A 22,334-nucleotide genomic window follows, 5' to 3' on the forward strand; every position below is an offset into this window, starting at 1 on the left:
TAGTATGTCAACCTTACACACAGCAATAACCTGTTCAAGGACAACATTGCTCACAATATACTCAATAATACAGATAGCCACCTCCAGTGGCATACAGACAATCAACAAGAGGTAAACAATCTTCCAGAGGCAGGGACACGGTGAGAAAACAGTGACCCTTCCACGGTGCCAGCTACTTCCCACTATTTCAGCAGACACTTTGGAGGCCCAATATCCCATTACCTCCAAATGGTCCCAAATAACAACAGACAGATGGGTCCTGGATGGTGTAACACAAGGACACACAATTCAATTTATAACCAAACCGCAAAAGACCACCTCCTCATCTCATACAACTTCTGCTAGAGATCTCAACCAAGCTGGCAAAAGGTGCAAAAGAGGGGGCCCGAAGACTGAGAAGGGAATCTGTTTTTACTCCTGTTTCTTCCTGGTACAGAAAAAGTCAGGAGACTGGTGTCCTATCTTAGATCTTCAGAATATCAACAAATAACTGAGAAAACAGTCCTTTTGCAGGGTCACCCTGCAAGATATTGTGCAGCTCCTCAATCATGGGGATCAAGTGACGTCCTTAGACGTCCTGGACGCATACTTCCATGTATACCAATTCACCCAAAACATCGAAAGTACCCACAACTCAAAGTGGCCGGCACCCACTACCAATTCAAAGTCCTTCCCTTCTAAATAAAATCGGCGCCCTGGATCTTCACCAAGTATTTGGCTCAAGTTGCAGCTCATTTGAGACAGAAAGGATTCCTATACCTGGACGACTGGTTAATAAAGGCAGCCATATCTCAGCAGGCCACGGCAAATACTTCCCTCTGCCTCTCGCTCTTCAAAAAACTAGGTCTTACAGTCAACATGAAAACATCTTCTCACTCCAACAATGTTGGACCTGGCCCTTTTTACAGGATCATCCCCAAACTTTTTGCCTTCATCCTCCTATTTTTTCTGACCCTTATTGCTGACGTTAGGACTCTAAGCACTTTACCACAGCTGATCAGTGCTAAAGTGCATGTGCTCTGCCTTCTAAACTTGGTATGATTGGCTTACACCTGATTGGCACATATAATTTACCAGTAAGTCCCTTGTACAGTGGTATTCCCTATACCCAGGGCCTGTAAATTAAATTCTACTAGTGGGCCTGCAGCGCAGCTTGCGCCACCCACAGAAGTAGCCTTTCAAACCTGTCTTAGGCCTGCTAGTGTAGGGCCTGTGTGCACAATATACTGCCACAGGGACCTGGCATCTAAATTTACTTGCCAGGCCTGGAACTCTCCTTTTACTACATGTAGGTCACCCCTAAGGTAGGACCTAGCTAGCCCTATGGGCAGGGTGCTATAAATATAGAAGACAGGACATGTACCTGGTTGTGTGGCCTGTCCTGGTAGTGACAAACAGCCTATTTGGTTTCTCACTGCTGTGAGTGCTGCCTTGCTCATAGGATGGCATTGGAAATGCCCTACCTTATGTCTTGGTGGTATTGTCTGATCTATTAGAGATAGCGCTGGCATGTTTGGTATGGTTGTAATGGTAGTGAGAAATGGTGCTTACCAGTGTAGGTGGATTTTTTATTACCATTATAGAAATGCCACTTCTAGAAAGTGGGCATTTCTCTGTGTTTATGACTCTGGTGTTTTGCAGCTTAACTCCAATCCACGCCTGGAGCAGAGTGACAACTGGGCTTTGTGAATACTTTTGAGACAGCCTGTAAATAGGAAGGGTGGAGGTGTCCCAGAGGTGCATCTGCATATTGAATGGTCTTCCTGGGCTGAGAGAAGGAGAGGCGGGGCACACCTGCAATTGTAAAGGCTGTGCCCTGGCCTCACACAAAGGGCTTGTTTACCCCCCACTGATGTCTGGAGCATGTGTACTGGAGGAAAGAGGGTACACTCCTGGAAACAGTTAGGACTGGTTGGAACCCCTTCTCCCCCTTTTGTGGAGACCACTAATAAGACATATAAGCTTAAGTGAAAGAATTTCTGTCTCATGTGCCAGAACAAAGGTGTGCATTCCATTACATCAACAGTGGAACAAATCCTACTGTATCTTCTTCAACTGGCAAAATGTGGTCTAGCTCACTCATCCATCAATTGCATTTAGCAACAGTATTACGATTTCGTAGATCAAGTCATTTACCTTTTCTATAGTCAGCTAGAGTAATCAAATAATTTCTAAAGGGACTTTTCAGGATGTTTCCTCCAGTAAGGGAGCCTCCCCTTGCTTGGCATCTCAATATAGTACTAAGTCAGTTAATGAAAGCTCTGTTTGAACCAATCCACCAAATAGACTTGAAATACCTCCCATGGAAGACAGCACTACTGCTGATACTAACTTAGGCAAGAAGAGTTAGTGACATCCAAGCGTTCACAATTACAGAGCCATTCTTGCAATTTAAATAAAACAGCATCATCTTCTGGACTAATCCAAGGTTCATACCAAAGGTCCTGTCGTACTTCCACCTTAATTAACCCATTATGTTAAGGGCATTTTTCCCAATCCGCAGACTACAATGGAAAGATCATTACATATGCTAGACGTAAAGTGGTGTATTAAATCCTACTCACACAGAACTAAACAACTTAGCAAGGCGAACCAGTTGTGTGTGGCTTATAGTACACTACGGAAAGGGTTCCAGGTGTCAAAGTAAAGCATAGCAAGATGCATCACAGCGACTATCCAATTCGGTCACAGACAAGCACAGAAGCCCTCATCATGCAAGATTAAGGCTCATTCTGCTGTAGCTGTTTCCACCATCACGGCTCTCTTCGTTGATGTGTCTCTTCAGCTATATGCCGGGTGCCTAGAATCCAAGAGCGATGCAGCTGTGGGACAATCTATTTGAAATGGGGAGCCATTCCTAATTCTTTCCCACCATTCACTGTGACATTGTAATGTTAATGTTTGAAAATGCTTACTGCTAACTATTCTAATTCAAGCATATGACTTGATGAAAGATCCAATACTGGAGAAGAAAATAAGATACCTACCTGTAATTGTAGTTCCTTAGTATTGGTGTATTTTACAGATTCACGTGCAACTCACTGTCCTCCCCACAGAGGCTCCCCTTATTTCTGTTCTCTACTACCTCACACTTGTGCAGGAAAATCTGAGAGCGTGGAGCTTCTGTGGTGAGGGTTCTAAAGGGTGCTGTCACCTGACTGGCTGGATTTAGGGTCTTTTTTTTATGATGTATGTAGGAAGCTGGCCTGATGTATGGTGAGTACCTAAGGGACTTACACCTTATACCAAGTCCAGGTGTCCCCTATTAGTGTACTGTAGGCAGTGTGTAGAAGCCAGGCTTTCTAGAGGCAGCTGTGGATGAGCAGCCAAGGCTTATCTAGAAGACATGCAAAGCTCATGCAATACCACTGTAGTCACACAGCGCTTACACACATGAAAGAAAACAGTCAGTGTTACAAAAATAAAGGTTCTTTATTTTAGTGACACAAATACCAAAAAGTGCTGGAGAGGCAACCCTCCAATAGGAGGTAAGTAACACACTAGATAGGTACACTAGTAATCAGAAATAGGCATAAATAGCCATAGAAAACAGTGCAAACAGCAATAGACTACAGTGACCCTAGAGCATTGGTCTCCAAACTTTTTTATGCCGCGTCCCCCCAGTTAAAAAATAAAAATCATTGGGCCCCCTCAGAATTTTTCACAATTGTTTTATAAAAATGGCAATGTTTAAATATGTCTAAACCTATTTAAACATTGCAGTTAAGCACTGTTACCTTTTTTTAAATGCAATAACAAGCTTCTGCTTAAAACAAAGGCATGGTATCTGTATAATGCTTCTTTTGGCCAATGTCTGGCGCCCCCCCGGGGTCACTTGAGGCCACCCTAGGGGGGCCCGCCCCCCAGTTTGAAGACCTCTGGTCTCTCTCTAGAGAGACCAAACAACATACTAAAAAAAATGGAATACGAATGCAGGACCCCCACCTAGGTAAGTGGAATGTGTAATGGGGAGCTGGGGTATCTAGAAAACCCCAAAGGTAAGTACCACAGTGCCCCCCAGCGACCAGGAAGAAAGGAGTAAGTTACTGGAATTGCCCCAAACCACCCAAAAGGACTAAAAAGAAGATAATGCAACACCCAGTCAAGACTGCAAGAATCCAGCGGTGGATTCCTGAAAAGGAAGCCTGTGGATGAAGGGGACCAAGTCCAAATGTTGCAGGAGTGTCTGGTGGTGGCAGGAGCCACTACCCACCCGTCTGTGGTTGCAGGAGTTGGTTGACTGTAGGACGAAGATGGTCAGTGTAAAGAAATGGCTCCCTGTTGCAGTTACCCCCCACTTTTTGCCTGATACTGATGCTGACTTGACTGAGAAGTGTGCTGGGACCCTGCTAACCAGGCCCCAGCACCAGTGTTCTTTCACCTAAAATGTACCATTGTTTCCACAATTGGCACAACCCTGGCACCTAGGTAAGTCCCTTGTAACTGGTACCCCTGGTACCAAGGGCCCTGATGCCAGGGAAGGTCTCTAAGGGCTGCAGCATGTCTTATGCCACCCTAGGGACCCCTCACTCAGCACAGACACACTGCTTGCCAGCTTGTGCGTGCTGGTGGGGAGAAAATGACTAAGTCGACATGGCACTCCCCTCAGGGTGCCATGCCAACCTCCCACTGCCTGTGGCATAAGTAAGTCACCCCTCTAGTAGGCCTTACAGCCCTAAGGCAGGGTGCACTATACCACAGGTGAGGGCATATGTGCATGAGCACTATGCCCCTACAGTGTCTAAGCAAAACCTTAGACATTGTAAGTGCAGGGTAGCCATAAGAGTATATGGGCTGGGAGTCTGTCAAAAACGAACTCCACAGCTCCCTAATGGCTACACTGAATACTGGGAAGTTTAGTATCAAACTTCTCAGAATAATAAACCCACACTGATGCCAGTGTTGAATTTATTAAAAAATGCACACAGAGGGCATCCTAGAGATACCCCCTGTATTTTACCCAATTGTTCAGTGCAGGACTGACTGGTCTCTGCCAGCCTGCTGCTGAGAGACGAGTTTCTGACCCCATGCGGTGAGAGCCTTTGTGCTCTCTGAGGACAGAAACAAAGCCTGCTCTGGGTGGAGGTGCTTCACACCTCCCCCCTGCAGGAACTGTAACAACTAGCAGTGAGCTTCAAAGGCTCAAGCTTCGTGTTACAATGCCCCAGGGCACTCCTACTAGTGGAGATGCCCGCCCCCTGGACACAGCCCCCACTTTTGGCGGCAAGTCCAGGAGAGATAATGAGAAAAACAAGGAGGAGTCACTGGCCAGTCAGGACAGCCCCTAAGGTGTCCTGAGCTAAGGTGACTCTGACTTTTAGAAATCCTCCATCTTGCAGATGGAGGATTCCCCCAATAGGGATAGGAATGTGACCCCTTCCCCTTGGGAGGAGGCACAAAGAGGGCGTACCCACCCTCAGGGCTAGTAGCCATTGGCTACTAACCCCCCAGACCTAAACACGCCCTTAAATTTAGTATTTAAGGGCTCCCCTGAACCTAAGAATTTAGATTCCTGCAACTTACAGAAGAAGAGGACTGCTGAGCTGAAAAACCCCTGCAGAAGAAGAAAGAAGACACCAACTGCTTTGGCCCCAGTCCTACCGGCCTGTCTCCTGCCTTCTAAAGAAACCTGCTCCAGCGACGCATTCCCCAGGACCAGCGACCTCTGAATCCTCAGAGGACTGCCCTGCTTCAAGAGGAACCAGAAACTCCCGAGGACAGCGGCCCTGTTCCAAAAAGACTGCAACTTTGTTTCAGAGGAGCAGATTTAAAGACCCCTGCAAATCCCCCGCAAGAAGCGTGAGACTTGCAACACTGCACCCGGCGACCCCGACTCGACTGGTGGAGAACCAACACCTCAGGGAGGACCCTCCGGCAACTCCGAGACTGTGCATAACCAAAGTTGTCCCCCCCTGAGCCCCCACAGCGACGCCTGCAGAGGGAATCCCGAGGCTCCCCCTGACCGCGACTGCCTGACTCTAAAAACCCGACGGCTGGAAAAGACCCTGCACCCGCAGCCCCCAGCACCTGAAATCAGCTATGCAGCCCTGGAGCCGGAGAAGAGTTCCTGGAGGATGCAGTCGATGTCCCACCCCGGATGGAAGAATGCAATTGGTCAGTGGCGTGATAAAGCCTCCAACAAACCTTGGCAAAGGCAAAAGTAATGATGAAGCAGAAGTGGAGCCGCCAGGGACCAGCAAAGTCCAGGAGGACTCAATCCATGGGTGGAGCCCTGGGGGGACCCTCAGCAAGGCCGAGAGTCCACAGAAGAAAAGACAGCCCCCACAGGAGACCCACTGGAAGAGGAACCAGGAGTCGCAGAGGAGCCCACGCAGCACTACTGAAGAAGGGTCCCACGGAGCAGGAGAAGCAGAGGGCTTTGCATCGCAGGGAAGAGTGTTGGGGGCTGGGGCTACACAAAGCCTGAAGATCCCTTGGAGGAGATGCCAACAAGCCTTGGTAGCTGCAAGAGATAAAGTGCACAGAGGTACTGTACTGCGTGGGAAGGCAAGGGCTTACCTCCACGAAAGTTGGACAGCTGGCAGAGAGGACCAAGAGGACTAGTCCAGACCACCACCTGTGATGCAGGATCCAAGCAGCTCAGGATGAGACGAGATCCATGCAGCCGGTCATCTTTGCTTTTGATGCCTGCAGATGCAGGGGAGTGACTCCTTCACTCCAAGGGAGATTCCTTCTTCCTTCTCGTGCAGACTGAAGACTTGCCACCCTTCCTCCTGGATGCAGATTGTCGGTTCCTGGGGGGTCCAGTTGCAATTCCAGTGGCTAGAAGTCAAAGTAGAGGTTTCAGAGGAGTCCTGCTGGAATCTTTCAAGCCGAATCTGAGGAACCACCCAAGATGGAGACCCTAAATAGCCCTGAAAGGGGTTTGGTCACCTAGCCAGGTGACCACCTATCAGGAGGGGGCTCTGACGTCACCTGCCTGATCTGCCCAGTCAGATGCTCCCAGAGGCCTCTCCCCACCGTGGATTCAAGATGGCAGAATCAAGGGACCCTCTGGAGGAGCTCTGGGCACCACCCCTGGGGTGGTGATGAACAGGGAAGTGTTTACTCCTCTTTCCATTGTCCAGTTTCACGCGAGAGAAGGGACTGGAGGTCCCTGAACTGGTGCAGACTGCTTTATGCAAGGAGGGGACCAAATGTGCCCTTCAAAGCATACCAGTGGCTTAGGGGGGCTACCCCTCCTAAGCCATGTAACACATATTTCCAGAGGGAGAGCGTGTTACCCCCCTCACTCAAAGGAAATCGTTTGTTCAGCCTTCCTGGGCTTGAGCTGATAAAGCTGCAGGAGGACAGAAACCTGTCTGAGGGGTGGCAGCAGCTTGGGATGCCTGGAAAACCATAGAAGGCTGACAGGAGCAATGCTGGGGGTCCTCTAAGGAGCCCCCAGAGGGAATGGAATCATACTTCCAATACTGACAATGGTATGGGGGTATGATTCTGACATTTTTCATACCAAACATGCCTAAGTTCAGAGTTACCATTATGTAGCTGGACACAGGTAGTGACTTGAGTCCAGTACACGTGTAAAATGGCATCCCTGCATTCTCGAAGTCCATGAAGATGGAGCTGGAGTTCATGGGGGCACCTCTGCTCATGCAGGGGTGCCCTCACACACAGGTACTTGCACCCAGCCCTCTAGGGTAGGAGGGCCTACCATACGGGTGACTTACAGCGACCTGGTGCAGTGACCTTTGGTGAAAAGGGTGCATGCATCCTTTCACGCAGGCTGAATTGGCAGGCCTGCAGATACACTTTGGATGGGCCCCCCATGGGTGGCATAATACATGCTGCAACCCATGGGGAACCCCTGGTATGCCAATGCCCTGGGTACCTGGGTACCATATACTAGGGACTTATATGGGGGCACCAGTATGTCAAATGTAGGGTATGTGTGGTCCAAGCACACACACCCTACAGTTTTAAAAGGAGAGAGCACAGTCACTTGGGTCCTGGTTGGCAGGATCCCAGTGAACACAATCAAACACACTGACAAACAGGCAAGAAGAGGGGGTAACCATGCCAAAAAGAGGGTACTTTCCTACAATGTAAATAAGCTAGTAAAGTGAGTATCTTTAACATTAACCTCTATGTAGTTTTTTTTTATTATTACTTTTTATGGTACCGTGGGACTCCCACTTCGACGATGGGGAATGATTCAAGCATGTGAATCTATAACAGATACCAATACTAGAGAACTACAGTTACAGGTGAGTAACTTATTTTATTTCCCTTAAGACAAGAGACATGCACAAGTTAATCATGACGTTAATGCTGATAAAGTCGGCATGCACACTAGACAGGACTTGGACATCGCTGATGCATGTAGCCACAGTAGGACATCACTGATGAATAAAGTAATACATTACAGGAATTAAAAATAGATTGCAAGCAGACTACCGTTCTGCTTGACTCACTAACTGAAAACAAGTGAACACACTGAGAGGCAGATTTACCAATATTTCACGCATCACAACAAGCCAACTTGATGTGCTGCATTACATGAAAAGGAGAGAGCAGGAATGCACCATATCTACTAAGATATAACACATTTCTTTTGTCTCCTAGATCTGGTGTGCTTATAGCTGCCTAGCACCAACGCAAGCACCAGTTACACACAAGATTGTTTTTGTGCTGAAAGGAACTCCTTCCCCAAAAACAATTCTGAAAAGCATTTTCTTCTTTGTATGTGTGCTGCTGAATGCAGCATACATACAAAAAAGAAGCAACAAGAACAAATAAAGATATTCCTCCTTGTTATGCTGAGGTTTTGGCGCAGTCTCTGGCTTACAGACCTTTGTAAATCTGGGATTGTGACAAAAACCACAGGCGCATGCATGGAAACACCCACACTCCACCCATGGAACGCCTCTCTGCTGCAAGGTAACATAAGACAGCAAAATGTACTTTCTTGCATTAATTTGGATTTACTAAACTACATAGAGCCACACAAAGTGGCTTTGCCTGGCTTAGTAAGTCTCAGTTAATGGATTGCGATGCCTTGTAAGTCTGACCCACTGTCCTCTTATAATTCTTTATTCTTTAACAGTGCTGATATCACTGAAAGGCTTTCCCTTTGGAAGTGGAGCTCTTGACTATATTGACTGGGCCTCCTTCTAGTTATAACTGGAACTAGAATTGCCACCTTAGATCAGTTTTATTTTAACAGAATATGCAGAACTGTCAACAGGGACTTGTTAAATATGGTGCCTTGTCAGCATCTCTGCGTGTTTTCGGGGAAGGACACCAACATTGAATTGAATTGAATTGAATTGAATTGAATTGAATTGGGTTCTTATATAACGCAACTGCCACTCCCCAAGGAGCATTCTGGCACTATGATGAGAAACCACTCCATCATGATGCTGGACTAAAATCATAAATCATCGGGTCAGAGGATCAAAGAATAGCAGAGTGAATCAGGAGCAGTAAAAAGCCAAGTCTTCAGTTTATTTTTGAAAATTGCCACCCTATCAATAAATCTTAGGGCTATAGGAAGTTTGTTCCAGGCCCTAGGGCCAAGGACTAAAATAGATCTGCCACCTAGTGTCTTAAGCCTGAAGGAGGCAGGCTTAAGAAGCTCTCAGGGGCCTAGTAGTTGTGTAATAGGTACATCTGGCCGATAGATAGCTCGGCCCGGTGGACCAGTACGCTCTACAAGTTAGTAAAATGAGTTTAAATAGCACCCTTTTATGTACAGGCAGCCAGTGTAGGGTCGTCAATACAATTGAGGTGGATGCATATCTGGGAAGTCTTAATACTAATCTAGCAGCTGCGTGCTGTACCATTTGAAGTTTGTAAATAGCCTGTTTGGACAAGCTGGCATATAGGCTATTACAATAATCCAATTTGTATGTGATCAGTGCATATGCAGAATTTGTCCTGGCTGCCTCTGGGAGGTAGTCGAAGAACTTTTTAATGATTTTAAAGTGAAACACATCCCTGCTACCGCGAGTGCTTGTGGGCAGAAGGACTAGCCGGCGTCAAATTTTATGAATAAATTCCTCACAGTGTCAACCATGGTGAGAGGTGGAGTAGCAAAATCCTGCCACCATCTGCTGGGGACAAAAGAGTTGGATGTGCTTGCCAGCATGATGTCAGTTTTATCAGTGTTGCACTTTAATGATTGGATTGCATCCACCGGATAACTGCAGAAAGGCAGTTTTTAAAGTTAACCTCAGAACCGATGGAAGCCTTATCCAATGATAAGATCAACTGAGTATCATCTGCGTGGGACATGGTTTCAGTACTAAAAGAAGTGATAATCGAGAGCAACGGGGTCATATACATATATTAAAAAGAACCAGGCTCAGAGAAGAGCCCTGAGGGACCGCTGATGTCACTAACGTTCTGTGGATGAGAAGTGAACTAATCGAACCATTTGTTTACTGTCTGTAAGGAATGATTTTATCCAGGACAGAACAAGTCCTGAAATCCCAACATACCACCTCCTGAATTCCCACAGAGCTGACTTGCAACCCTGACTCATACCTCTGTATTATCATAACTGCCTTATTATCCAATTTTGGAATTCCATGCTTATACTATTGGATACAAAGTGGTGTAATAGTCTCTTTGATCATTAGGGATATCTCTGAGGGTTCATAATGATATCTGTGAGTGAAATTCTTTCAAGTGGGTGTAGGTAAGGAATGACCTTTGAATAAATCTTGACATCCTTAAATTGTTGCACCCACTAAGTTCTTTTGAATGTGCGGAAACGTCTTGTTGCAAATGCTATTGATAAGAATATCTGATAAAGGGCAATAACTATGGCTTGGCACCCCAGTGTGCTGTCAGTCGATTTAATCTCTGACAAGCGGAGATGTTTTTTACATTTAGATTATGTAAATACCTGTCAATGTAAAAATCAGGGCTTTAGAGGCTGTCTTGCAAATCCTTTGTTTTAGCCTCCGCAAAACTTGCAGACTGGATTGCTTCCAGAATCCACCTCAGGATATTCACCTCAGGGGTAGCAGTAATGCTGAGCCAACTGCGGAAGGGATTACTTTTTCTCAAAAAACTAAAGTCCGCAATTTGAGTTGTCATAACGGTAACAGTGTTAGGAATAATCTAATGCACCTATCTTTAGGCTGCTATTATGAGGTGTTCAAGCAGCTGCACTGCTACACATCACAACATGGTGGAGTTTTCAAACACTCACAATCAGAGGATATGGAAACGCATGTTGAAGTTTGGCACCTACCAAATGGATGTTTCTTTGGTGATATCTGGGGACAGAATGGATCCAAAGCTTTAGTGATGTTGCAGGTTGAGGAAAATATCCCACTTGATCAGCTCTGGAGACTGATTTTGTGATCACTTAACTGTTTTTACACAAATAAGAATAGACTATTGGTACCAGTACCTAAGCGTAGACATGACCTATCACAAGTCTCTCAGAAAGTACTACTTAACTGGAGCCAGCGGGAGTAAAAACTAAGTAGCTCAAAAAGATGATTTAATATATATTGTTGCTTTCCGTTTTCATATTGCTTATCAGTCTTTGAGGTGCTAAGCAAATGAGCTTTGAAAAACTAGCATTGCTAACTCACCTTTCTCTGCTGTATAGGCAAAGTCAATCAATCTCATCTCTCTTTTGAGAAAAAGGCAGCGGTTGTAATTTAATCATTGGATGTCTCATTCCAGCAAACTCACAGATCTCCCAACTGATTTAGGAATGTAGTTACCACTTGGTTCTCAATGACAGCCCTCAGCTGGGTCTACCACTGGAAACTTTTACCTGAGGCCCGCCCACCACAGAGCCGCTGGGGTCACAGCGTCAGAAGATCCACCTTAATTAGAGGCAGATTTTCCCCCCAGCACTATGAGGGAGTAGACTGTGTTCCACCTAAAGAAAGCATATCTTCCACACCCTCCAGATTCCTTCTCCAGACCCCACCTAGCAACCCCAACACCACAGGCCCTGCCCGTGGATATTTACCACTACCCGGGAGCAGGTGGTACATATCTGCTTGAAACTTTAGAAAACTTGTGCAAAAATATCTAGTCATTCCCCATTCTGCAAAGTTTAATTTATGACTACTGTTAATTCACATGGTGATCCTGCCCCTGATACCTCCCCGACTAAGTCACGTTGAATTCATACTAGGGGTGATGTGTAAGGAAGGGGTTTATATCAAAGCTAAAATTCATGAGCTAGTATACAAAACTGAATACCAGCAGAAGTCTATTCTCCAAGTTTAACAAAATTCATCACATTACAAATGTCACTATGGTTGTATAATTCATGTAGTTAAAGGTGCATATGTCTGTAATTTATATATGTGATTATGTAGAATCGGATGGCATGAGAATGTTGAACCTTGTCTTTGCAACATGTTGTAAAAAGAGGGAGAAAGTGCAAAATAGTGTTTTTTTTTAAATGCGCTCTGGTACCTGGTAAGGAGACAGCAGGCTTCTACATCTAGACTCCCTATCAGATTTTTAGCATGCATGCAGTCAGCTAGGCCATTATCATATTTAGGAAGAAAGCACTGCCTGAACCTTCTTGAGAAACGGAAACCATATTGTGAATGCTTAGCCACAAACAACTAATTCATGGGATAGTACTTGAAGTAATCTCAGCCACTGATAATGGCTGGTGGTCACAATGAAATCTATCATCGGTCTCGCACTATGCAACTTCAGGTAGAGAGCTGCCATGCGCAAATCGTTCTTTATCCTGCTCCAATGGGAAGGGAACCACCCAGCCTCAACTGTCAGGCGAGGTTCCCTCCAGTTGGGAACACAGACCAGTTCGACCCTGCTTAGCTGTCGTCAGTGAGGCTCAATTTGAGCCTTGCCACAGAGAGCATTGGACCTCGGTCTGGGAATACGCGTCTCACTTAAAGCATCTCCTACAACAAACAACAAAGGGATGGAAGGAATACTTGAACTAATCTCAGACAGTGGCTCTGGTTAATCCAGGCATTCTTTCCATTGCCTTCACATTTTGCAAAAATTAATGGAAAGTGCACAGTACAAACTGCAGTGATACTATTTAATGCTATTGAGTTTTTATGTAAAAAAAACCTAACCACAGAGGTTTAAGCTTGTAAACCTTTGTGCACTCCAGAGATTACGGAGTACGGGTGTTTGAAACATTTTCAGTGCCCTCTTGGGTATGGGTCAGAAACGTGCAGAATGATAAATTCCAGCCGAATTCGAGAGTCTGCTGTAAAATAAAGCTCGAAAGATGAACGTGTACCCAACAGAATGTGACTTTGTAGATGGCAACTGCTACTTGGGTGGTATCAATATGCTAACCTGTCATCTATTAGGAATCCTTGAAAAGAAAGCAGCCTTTTAGCCCAAATTTCCGGCCCTTATTACAATCTACCTGTGCATTTAAAGGGATTACATGGTATATTCTCCACGGTTTGGAACTTGTGCATAAGACTGTTTATTTCTCTGCAATGTAGAAATGCAAGTACTTATGTATGTTATGTTATGCAGATTTGCAGAGCGCACTATCACCCAGGAAGGTATCCTGGCGCTGAATAAAGCTCTTCTTTGAGCCATCCTTTACAGTTGCCATGTTTTGACAGTAGATTGAGGGTGGGTGGTATTTTGTGAAGGGTACTGTGGCGCTTTGCATTTTGTGATCATTTTCCTTTTCCTAGCTTTGTTGTCTTTTGTTAGGCTTACCAATTCTGTATCAGAGATATTCTTGCTTCCTGACATTTATGTTTTCCATTCCCTCCACAATTCAGTGTTTCTCGTGGGAAGTGACAGCATCCCTGTTTCTGGAATGGACAGTTTGAAGATTAGAATTGTGTCCAATTCTACATACACTGAAGATCATCTTCCATATGCGCAGACCTGCTACCAGACCCTAATACTTCCACTGTACTCTAAGAAGGAAGTTCTCAAGGAAAAGCTGCTGCTGGCTATCTGTCACAACAGAGGATTCTGTTAATGTAAACCACGAAGAAGATCAATAGTTTAATATTTTTAACATTGTAAAATAAAGTAATTTGTTTTAATGTGAATATGTAGAATTAAAATGTTGCTAATATATTTTTTATAGAAATGGGCTGTAATATACTAATGCAATAAATTTTGAGCTTTATTTTGTAGAACTGATTGTGGTATTACAAGTGATTGGAATTATTCAATGGCATCCAAAGCTTCCATTAAAACCAAATGGTTGTTTTCTACAATTGCGAAATTTAAATGCCAATTTGTGTGTTCAGGCAGTAAATCAAAATATTTCCTTTGTATTTTGCTAAAAAAAAAAAAAGTATGAGTTTGAAGCTTTGTATACAGCCTGTAGTGCTAAGATGTAAGCATTGGTCAGTCCAAGGTCCCTTGTGATGCATCCATTCAAAAGCGTGTTCCGTCTTAGTGTCCCATAAGATTTGTGAGGAGTAGCTTTGATGGGGCATACGATGAACCGTCGCGGTCTTATGGTTGATTGTTTGCTGAGGCTGGAGAGTGGGTGATCTACCATACCTAGATGTATCCTCCCAGTGGACATGGCTTTGTGGACAGTGAAGAGACTGAAGAGCCTGATGAAGGGATCTAAGTTCTGCTTCTGCCAGATGCTTCAGGTGCAGGAATTGCTGCCTGCCTCCGAGTCAATGTAGTCAGTGTTCTCAATAGCAGCATCAAAGAGGGTCTCCAATTAAGCAGGATGCCTACATGACATTTTGCCAACCTATTGTAGATTGGTCATGCCATTTGATTGTCCCGAGGCCGCATTAATAGTTTGATCAACTTATGTTTTGCTGCTTGGTGGTATCGAGTCAGCTCATAAAACTGCATTATTTAATTCCCTATTATACTCCATTTCTGTTGTTCCACTAAATTGACCTAGTGGCTTTGTGCAGAAACACATTTGCTTCATCCTTTTTGGTCCAGCTTAGTTATTATTCCGCTTAACATACCATAGCTATTGCACCATGTACCCTACTGGTTCAGCTCCGTCTCAGTGCACTCTATTCTGCTGTTTTCCCTGATTTGTGATTCTGTCAACTACTGTTCATCCTCGGTCACCTGGTCAGTGTTCATTTAAAAAATAAAAAAACGACATCCATTTTTACAATTCCAAATGTACTACTTTTCATGTACCTCTTCCTTCTGCTATTGCAGTTTTGGTCTGCTTATCCGCGTCATGTCTCTCATTCTTCTCTTTAGGGCCTACTGCTGCCTGAGGACCCTCGTTATGCAGAAAGGGGTCAGTGCTTGTAGCACTTGATTAGGTTGTTTTGAATCAATCTTTATTTTCTTTTTCTTCACCTATCCACCCCGTCCTGTAAAATGAATGCATATTTGTCAACATTTTAAAAGAGGAAAGTGAGAGATTTAAAAAAAATAACCTGGAGAATGGATTTTCTTCATTGACTTCAATGGAAGCAGAGACAATTTCTGGCAGGAGATGTCTAAAATAAAGCCTTGTTTGGCTTAAAAGATCGGAGTCTCCCGCTGAATCAGGTCTATTGGCATGTATGTGAATCGCAGGTGCCAATAGTCACAACAGAAGAGATCTGGCTAAATAGGGGAACGTTTTGATTCAGCGAACCAAGGTACAGTTTATGAAAAGTGGTGCTGCACCTTGTGCAGCGCTACTTTTCTTGCGCACCTTATCACCCCCTAACGCCACCATGTGTGTGCCACCATAGCGGTAGTCTAGTGTCATAATTTTTTAGGCTAGTCCGGCGCTTTGCAGGACTAGTGTCAAAAATGTTGACGCTAATCCTGCAAAGTACCCAGAGGCCCATTGAACACAATGGGAGCTTTTTTTACCGCCTGCACTTAGCAGGCGTTCAAAATGCAGATAAAAAAAAAATGGCGCAAAGGAATCTCATGGACTCCTTTGCACCATTTTTCCACCCCACCCTCCAGCACTGGAACAACACCCCTTGCATACATTATGCCTGACACAGGCATAATGTGGCGCAAGGGGTTACAAGGTGGTGCAATGCAAGCATTGCGTCACTTTGTAAATATGGCATGGCGTTTTTGCCCTTTCAACGCCACATTAGTGTCAGAAAAATTACGCTTATGTGGCGTTGGAATGGTGCTAGTTCACCATAAATCTGGGCCACGGTGTTTAGTTTCTTCTATAGTGAGTTGCAAAGACCCTCAAATCACTTGCACCATTTTTACAAATGAAATTATTCTGTGATTCAAATTAAATTATTCAACAGTGAAATACGCTACACAGAGAGTTCAACCAAAATTAAAATTCAGGGAAAACACTCAATTACCTATACAAAAAAGTCCTCATAATCTTTCGTTGCACTTTTCCCAAGCGTGGAACACTGTTTTTCTTTTTCACCGACAGACTGGACAAAAACAGACACAACAGCAGAGAACTCTTCAGCATCGTCAAGGAGTTCTCCAACCCCAGCGCCAACGCCGTCACGCCCTCACAGGATCTGTGCGAATCCCTCGCCACTTTCTTCCATCGCAAGATTAGCGACCTCCACGACAGCTTTGGACACCAGACCCAACCATACACCACCGAACCGGCATCCACGGCCATCACCCTCAACAACTGGTCCCACATCAACACGGAAGAAACCAAATCCATCATGAACTCTATCCACTCCGGCGCCCCTTCGGACCCCTGCCCGCACTTCATCTTTAACAAAGCCGACGACATCATCGCCCCGCACCTCCAGACCGTCATCAACTCTTCTTTTTCTTCTGCTACCTTCCCCGAATGCTGGAAACACGCCGAAGTCAACGCCCTACTAAAGAAACCTACGGCTGACCCGAGCGACCTAAAAAACTTCCGCCCCATCTCTCTTCTGCCTTTCCCAGCCAAAGTAATAGAGAAGACCGTCAACAAACAGCTGACCACCTTCCTGGAAGACAACAACCTGCTCGACCACTCACAAACCGGATTCCGAACCAACCACAGCACTGAAACCGCCCTCATCTCAGTCACTGACGACATCAGAACCCTGATGGACAACGGTGAAACAGTCGCCCTCATTCTGCTCGACCGCTCGGCTGCCTTTGACACCGTCTGTCACCACACCCTAATCACCCGCCTCCGCTCCACTGGGATCCAAGGCCAGGCCCTGGACTGGATCGCCTCCTTCCTCTCAAACCGTTCCCAAAGAGTTTACCTCCCTCCGTTTCGCTCAGAACCCACCGAGATCATCTGCGGCGTACCCCAAGACTCATCACTCAGCCCGACACTCTTCAATGTCTACATGAGCCCCCTCGCCAACATCGTACGCAAGCACAACATCATCATCACCTCCTACGCCGACGACACCCAACTTATACTCTCCCTCACCAAGGACCCCGCCAGCGCCAAGACCAACCTACAAGAGGGTATGAAGGACGTTGCAGATTGGATGAGGCTCAGCCGCCTAAAGCTGAACTCTGAAAAAACGGAAGTCCTCATCCTCGGCAACACCCCGTCCGCCTGGGACGACTCCTGGTGGCCCACGGCCCTCGGCACCGCACCGACCCCCACAGACCACGCCCGCAACCTTGGCTTCATCTTGGACCCTCTTCTCACCATGACCAAGCAAGTCAACGCCGTGTCCTCCGCCTGCTTCCTCACCCTCCACATGCTCCGCAAGATCTTCCGCTGGGTCCCCGCCGACACCAGAAAAACCGTGACCCACGCCCTCGTCACGAGCCGCCTGGACTACGGCAACACCCTCTACGCCGGGACCACAGCCAAACTCCAAAATCGCCTGCAACGCATTCAAAACGCCTCGGCCCGCCTCAACCTCGACATACCCCGCAGCAGCCACATTTCCGCACACCTGAGACACCTGCATTGGCTCCCTGTCAGAAAAAGGATCACCTTCCGACTTCTCACCCACGCACACAAAGCCCTCTACGACAAGGGACCGGAATACCTCAACAGACGCCTCAGCTTCTACGTCCCCACCCGCCTCCTCCGCTCCTCTGGCCTCGCACTCGCTGCTGTCCCTCGCATCCGCCGCTCCACGGCGGGTGGGAGATCTTTCTCCTTCCTGGCCGCCAAGACATGGAACTACCTCCCCACCAGCCTCAGGACCACTCCGCTTTCCGGAGACTCCTAAAGACCTGGCTGTTTGAACAGCGATAACCCCCCCCCTTTTTCCCCTAGCGCCTTGAGACCCGCACGGGTGAGTAGCGCGCTTTATAAATGTTAATGACTTGATTTGATTTGTTTTCAGTGATGGAATCTCAGGGTGTCTAACACAGATTCAGCAGCCTGTACCAGCCTAGAAGGAATGGTCAAGAAATCCTGCTCCTACCACAATGTCTACAACCCCTCTGTCACGAAGCCTCGGAGTGACGTGCTGTCATTGTCTCTCTTTTACCTTTTTTACATGAATAGGCCTTCAACACAATCAAGCAGACGTCATAACAATGCATACTATTTATCTAGTTTTGTTATAGAGTAATGTATATTGAAAACAATATACCTACATTAATTAAACAACTATAATCCTGCACCACCCTTGGCTCATCCTAGACAGAGGAACATCACTTAATTAACAACCCACAAATCTCACGTTTTGTCAGGTAACACAGTGTAATTCTGCTAGCCAATATTGCAACTAGAACACTGGTGAGTGATTTATTTCTATTACTTCCCAGTTTACCACCTTTTCAGCAACATCTGAGTCTTCCTAAAGCAGGATCAGAGAAATTCTCTATGCTCCTTGTAAAGTGCAGCTGGATTGACATCATGAATACTTTCTTGGGAACAGAGTACACCTCTTCATACCTTGCAAATCAAACAGGGATTTATCTCATAAGGACTCTCTTGGCACCAATGTTGCAATCACTTATTTTACAGTAACGTAGCAAGTGTGCCATGAACCGTAGTGCAAGCTAGGATATTGACCCTTTGACTGCTGATCGGATTGTAAATATAGCAATTATCAGGGTTCAATGGGCCCCCCAGGGCTCTGAGACCCAGTGCCACAGCACCTGCTGCCCTAATAATAGCTTCACCCCTGATGCTTTCAACTTGAGTAACCTTCAGTTTCTAATGTATATTTCCCTCTAGTTCTGTATTCTCATTGACACCAATGCTTGAATATAAATAGACATTTACATGCCTGCTGCATAGGACTGTATAAAGGCCAGTCCCGCAAACTGTTTTAGGTTTCATTTGCACTTTGCTTGAAAAATCTCTTGTAATTAAAAATATATTACAAACTGAGCATTACTTAACATCTGTTGGCTTTCTTGTCACTCTAATTTCCTTGCTTTTTATTGCTCATTGTGTGCCATTTCCTGTAAGTTTCTGGTTTTTCATCTGCCTTCATGTGTTTGTCTTTTCTCTGGAGCTTGGACCAAGTACTTCTTCCTTTTGTCATCTTCGTCTGCTTCTCTCATTGTGTGAGCTACTTTTTTCTTTGTAAATAAGGTTTTTTTGTGACTACATGTATTTCTTTTTTGTAGCTGTGCTTTTTCGGCCTATTATTTTTGTTTATATGGACCTTGGTTATGAGGATATGGCATCACAGTCAGAGATTGCAATTTTCAAAACGAAGAATAATAATCCAGTATCTGCCTGCCTTTAATATTCTTTAGCATGCGCATATTACAGGTTTGTTGCTTTTACATTTTAAATATAGTTCATGCCAAGGCCTTTGTGCATATGACTTGAGTAAATATAGTTTGTGCCACAGCCTTTGTACATATGATTGGAATTTTGGCATGCCTTTACAGTTTGTGCTACTGCCTTTGTGCATATATTTATTTTGTAATTAACTGTGTTGTTTCATACAGTTTGTTATTTATTCTTGTGTGTTTTGTCATTCTTCATATGCACGTACAGTGTGGCACAGTTTTTTATGAAGTACACTGCATGCAAATTCATTTTGGTGACTGTGCATGTGTTTATTTTGTAACTGACTCTGTGCTGTTTGTTATTTATTATTGTACGTTTTGTCATCCTTCTTATCCACTGCATGCATTGTGGGGTCCTGTTCCCATTTTATGGCTCCAAAAATTCAAATAATGAATAATTGCAGGAAGGGGATAATCAATGGACATTACAAGTAACTTACTCATGGACTGGTTTTTCATGGATCCACAGATTATAAATGTAACAGATACATTATTTGAACATCTGGCAATTACATGTGAAGTAGTTTTATCTAATTGCTGCATTACAAACATAATAAAAGAATGTACAATATGTAAATAAAAATATTCAATTAAGTATTCAATATAAAGTAAAACTATTGCATTCCGTGTACATAATATATATCATGTATATTGTATAAGTTTGTTGTTTGATTAAATAAAATCATTATAATCATTTTAAACAACATAATAACAGGATCTCGACTACTGTGTATTTGTGATACAACATGCACCTCGAGTTACATATAGTCCAAAAAAAACAAAAAACATCTATAGCTCCATAACAAAGAAATAAAACAAAAACCCTGAACATTTTAAAAATAGCCTGTTATATACAAGTATAACTAAAGCTCACTTTCCACAGCTCTAGTTTATCACTTAAGACGAGGCATGTGCAAATAATTCACAAAATTGTGCAAAAATTGCTTAAGTGCTTGACCATAATTCTCCAACCTTTAAGTTCTGGGAAGTTGTCATTTGACACTAGACATGCGCAGCTTACTTCTCACAAAACTAAGCTAACACTCAAAATGAGCCATGTGCAAATCATGCACAAAGCCAGTGCAAAAGTTGCTAAGGTGCTGTAGGAGGCTGGCCTGGCTTGTAGGGGGTACCAGAGGTGATTACACCTTGTGCCAGGTCCAGTTATCCCTTATTAGTGTAGAAGAGGTGTTTCTAGCAGCTTAGGCTGATAGAAGGTAGCTATGGCAAAGCAGCTTAGGCTGAACTAGGAGACATGCAAAGCTCCTACTATACCACTTGTATCATATGCACAATATCATAAGAAAACACAATACACAGAGTTACTAAAAATAAAGGTACTTTATTTTTATGACAATATGCCAAAAGTATCTCAGTGAGTATCCTCAGTAAGAAGATAAGTTATGTACACAAGTTATATATACACAAACCAAAATTAGTTAAGAAATAGCAAGAAAAGTAATGCAAACAGTGTAGAATTACAATAGGTTGCAATAGGAGCACATAGGTATAGGGGCAACACAAACCATATACTCCAAAAGTGGAATGCGAACAACGAATGGACCCCAGACCTATGTGAGATTCTAAAGGGTCGCTGGGACTGTAAGAAAACAGTGAGGGTTAGAAAAATACCTCACCCCAAGACCCTGAAAAGTAGGAGTAAAGTGCACCTACTACCCCCAGAGAGCACAGAAGACGTGATAGGGGGATTCTGCAGGAAGAACACACACCAGCAGTGCACTGACAACGGATTTCCAGACCTGAGTACCTGTAAGACAAGGGGACCAAGTCCAATAGCCGCGACAGTGTCGTGAGGGGGCAGGAGCCCAGGAAATGCCAGCTGAAGGTGCAAGGAAGCTGCCACGGGTTGGAAGAAGCTTGGAGATCTGCAAGAAAGAAGAGGACTAGGAACTTCTCCTTTGGAAGACGGATGTCTCACGTCGCGATTAAGCTTGCAGAGGTATTCCCACGCAGAAAGACAGCTAACAAGCCTTGCTAGCTGCAAGGGTCGTTGTAGAGGTTTTTGGGTGCTGCTGTGGCTCAGGAGGGACTAGGATGTCACCACTTGGAGGAGGAGACAGAGGGGGTGCTCAGCAATACAGAGAGCCCTCACAGAAGCAGGCAGCGCCCGCAGAAGTACCCCAACAGGCACTTAGAAGAAAAGTGAACCAGAGTCCATGCGAAGTCACAAAAGGGAGTCCTACGACACCGGAGGACAACTCAGAAGGTTGTGCACTGCAGGACGGAGTGCTGGGGACCCAGGCTTGGCTGTGCATGAAGGAAATCCTGGAAGAGTGCACAGGAGCCGGAGCAGCTGCAAATCACGTGGTACACAGCTTTGCAGTCTAGCGTGTGGAGGCAAGGACTTACCTTCCCCAAACTTGGACTGAAGAGTCACTGGACTGTGGGAATCACTTGGACAGAGTTGCTGTGTTCTAGGGACCATGCTCGTCAGGATGAGAGGGGGCCCAGAGGACCAGTGTTGCAGTCTTTTGGTGCCTGCGTTAGCAGGGGGAAGATTCCGTCGACCCACGGGAGATTTCTTTGGAGCTTCTGGTGCAGGGTGAAGGCAGGCTACCCCCAGAGCATGCACCACCTGGAAACAGTCGAGAAAGCCGGCAGGATTAGGTGCTACAATGTTGCTGGTAGTCGTCTTGCTACTTTGTTGCAGTTTTGCAGGCGTCCTGGAGCAGTCAGCGGTCGATCCTTTGGTAGAAGGTGAAGAGGGAGATGCAAAGGAACTCTGGTGAGCTCTTGCATTCGTTATC

At 45.2% G+C, this 22,334-nt stretch overlaps 1 protein-coding gene across 1 annotated transcript in view; it reads left to right on the forward strand.

Annotated features, from left to right (window-relative positions):
* Positions 1-14,102, forward strand: part of HERC5 (HECT and RLD domain containing E3 ubiquitin protein ligase 5) — a 315,041-nt gene extending 300,939 nt beyond the window's left edge. Inside the window, exon 22 of the mRNA XM_069230254.1 lies at positions 13,734-14,102. Within this exon, the coding sequence (XP_069086355.1) occupies positions 13,734-13,939 (206 nt within the window). The 3' untranslated portion in view covers positions 13,940-14,102. The remainder of the gene's footprint in view (positions 1-13,733) is intronic.
* Positions 14,103-22,334: the final 8,232 nt, after the last annotated feature.

This window comes from Pleurodeles waltl, chromosome 1_1 (assembly GCF_031143425.1).
Source record: "Pleurodeles waltl isolate 20211129_DDA chromosome 1_1, aPleWal1.hap1.20221129, whole genome shotgun sequence".
NCBI lineage: Eukaryota > Metazoa > Chordata > Amphibia > Caudata > Salamandridae > Pleurodeles > Pleurodeles waltl.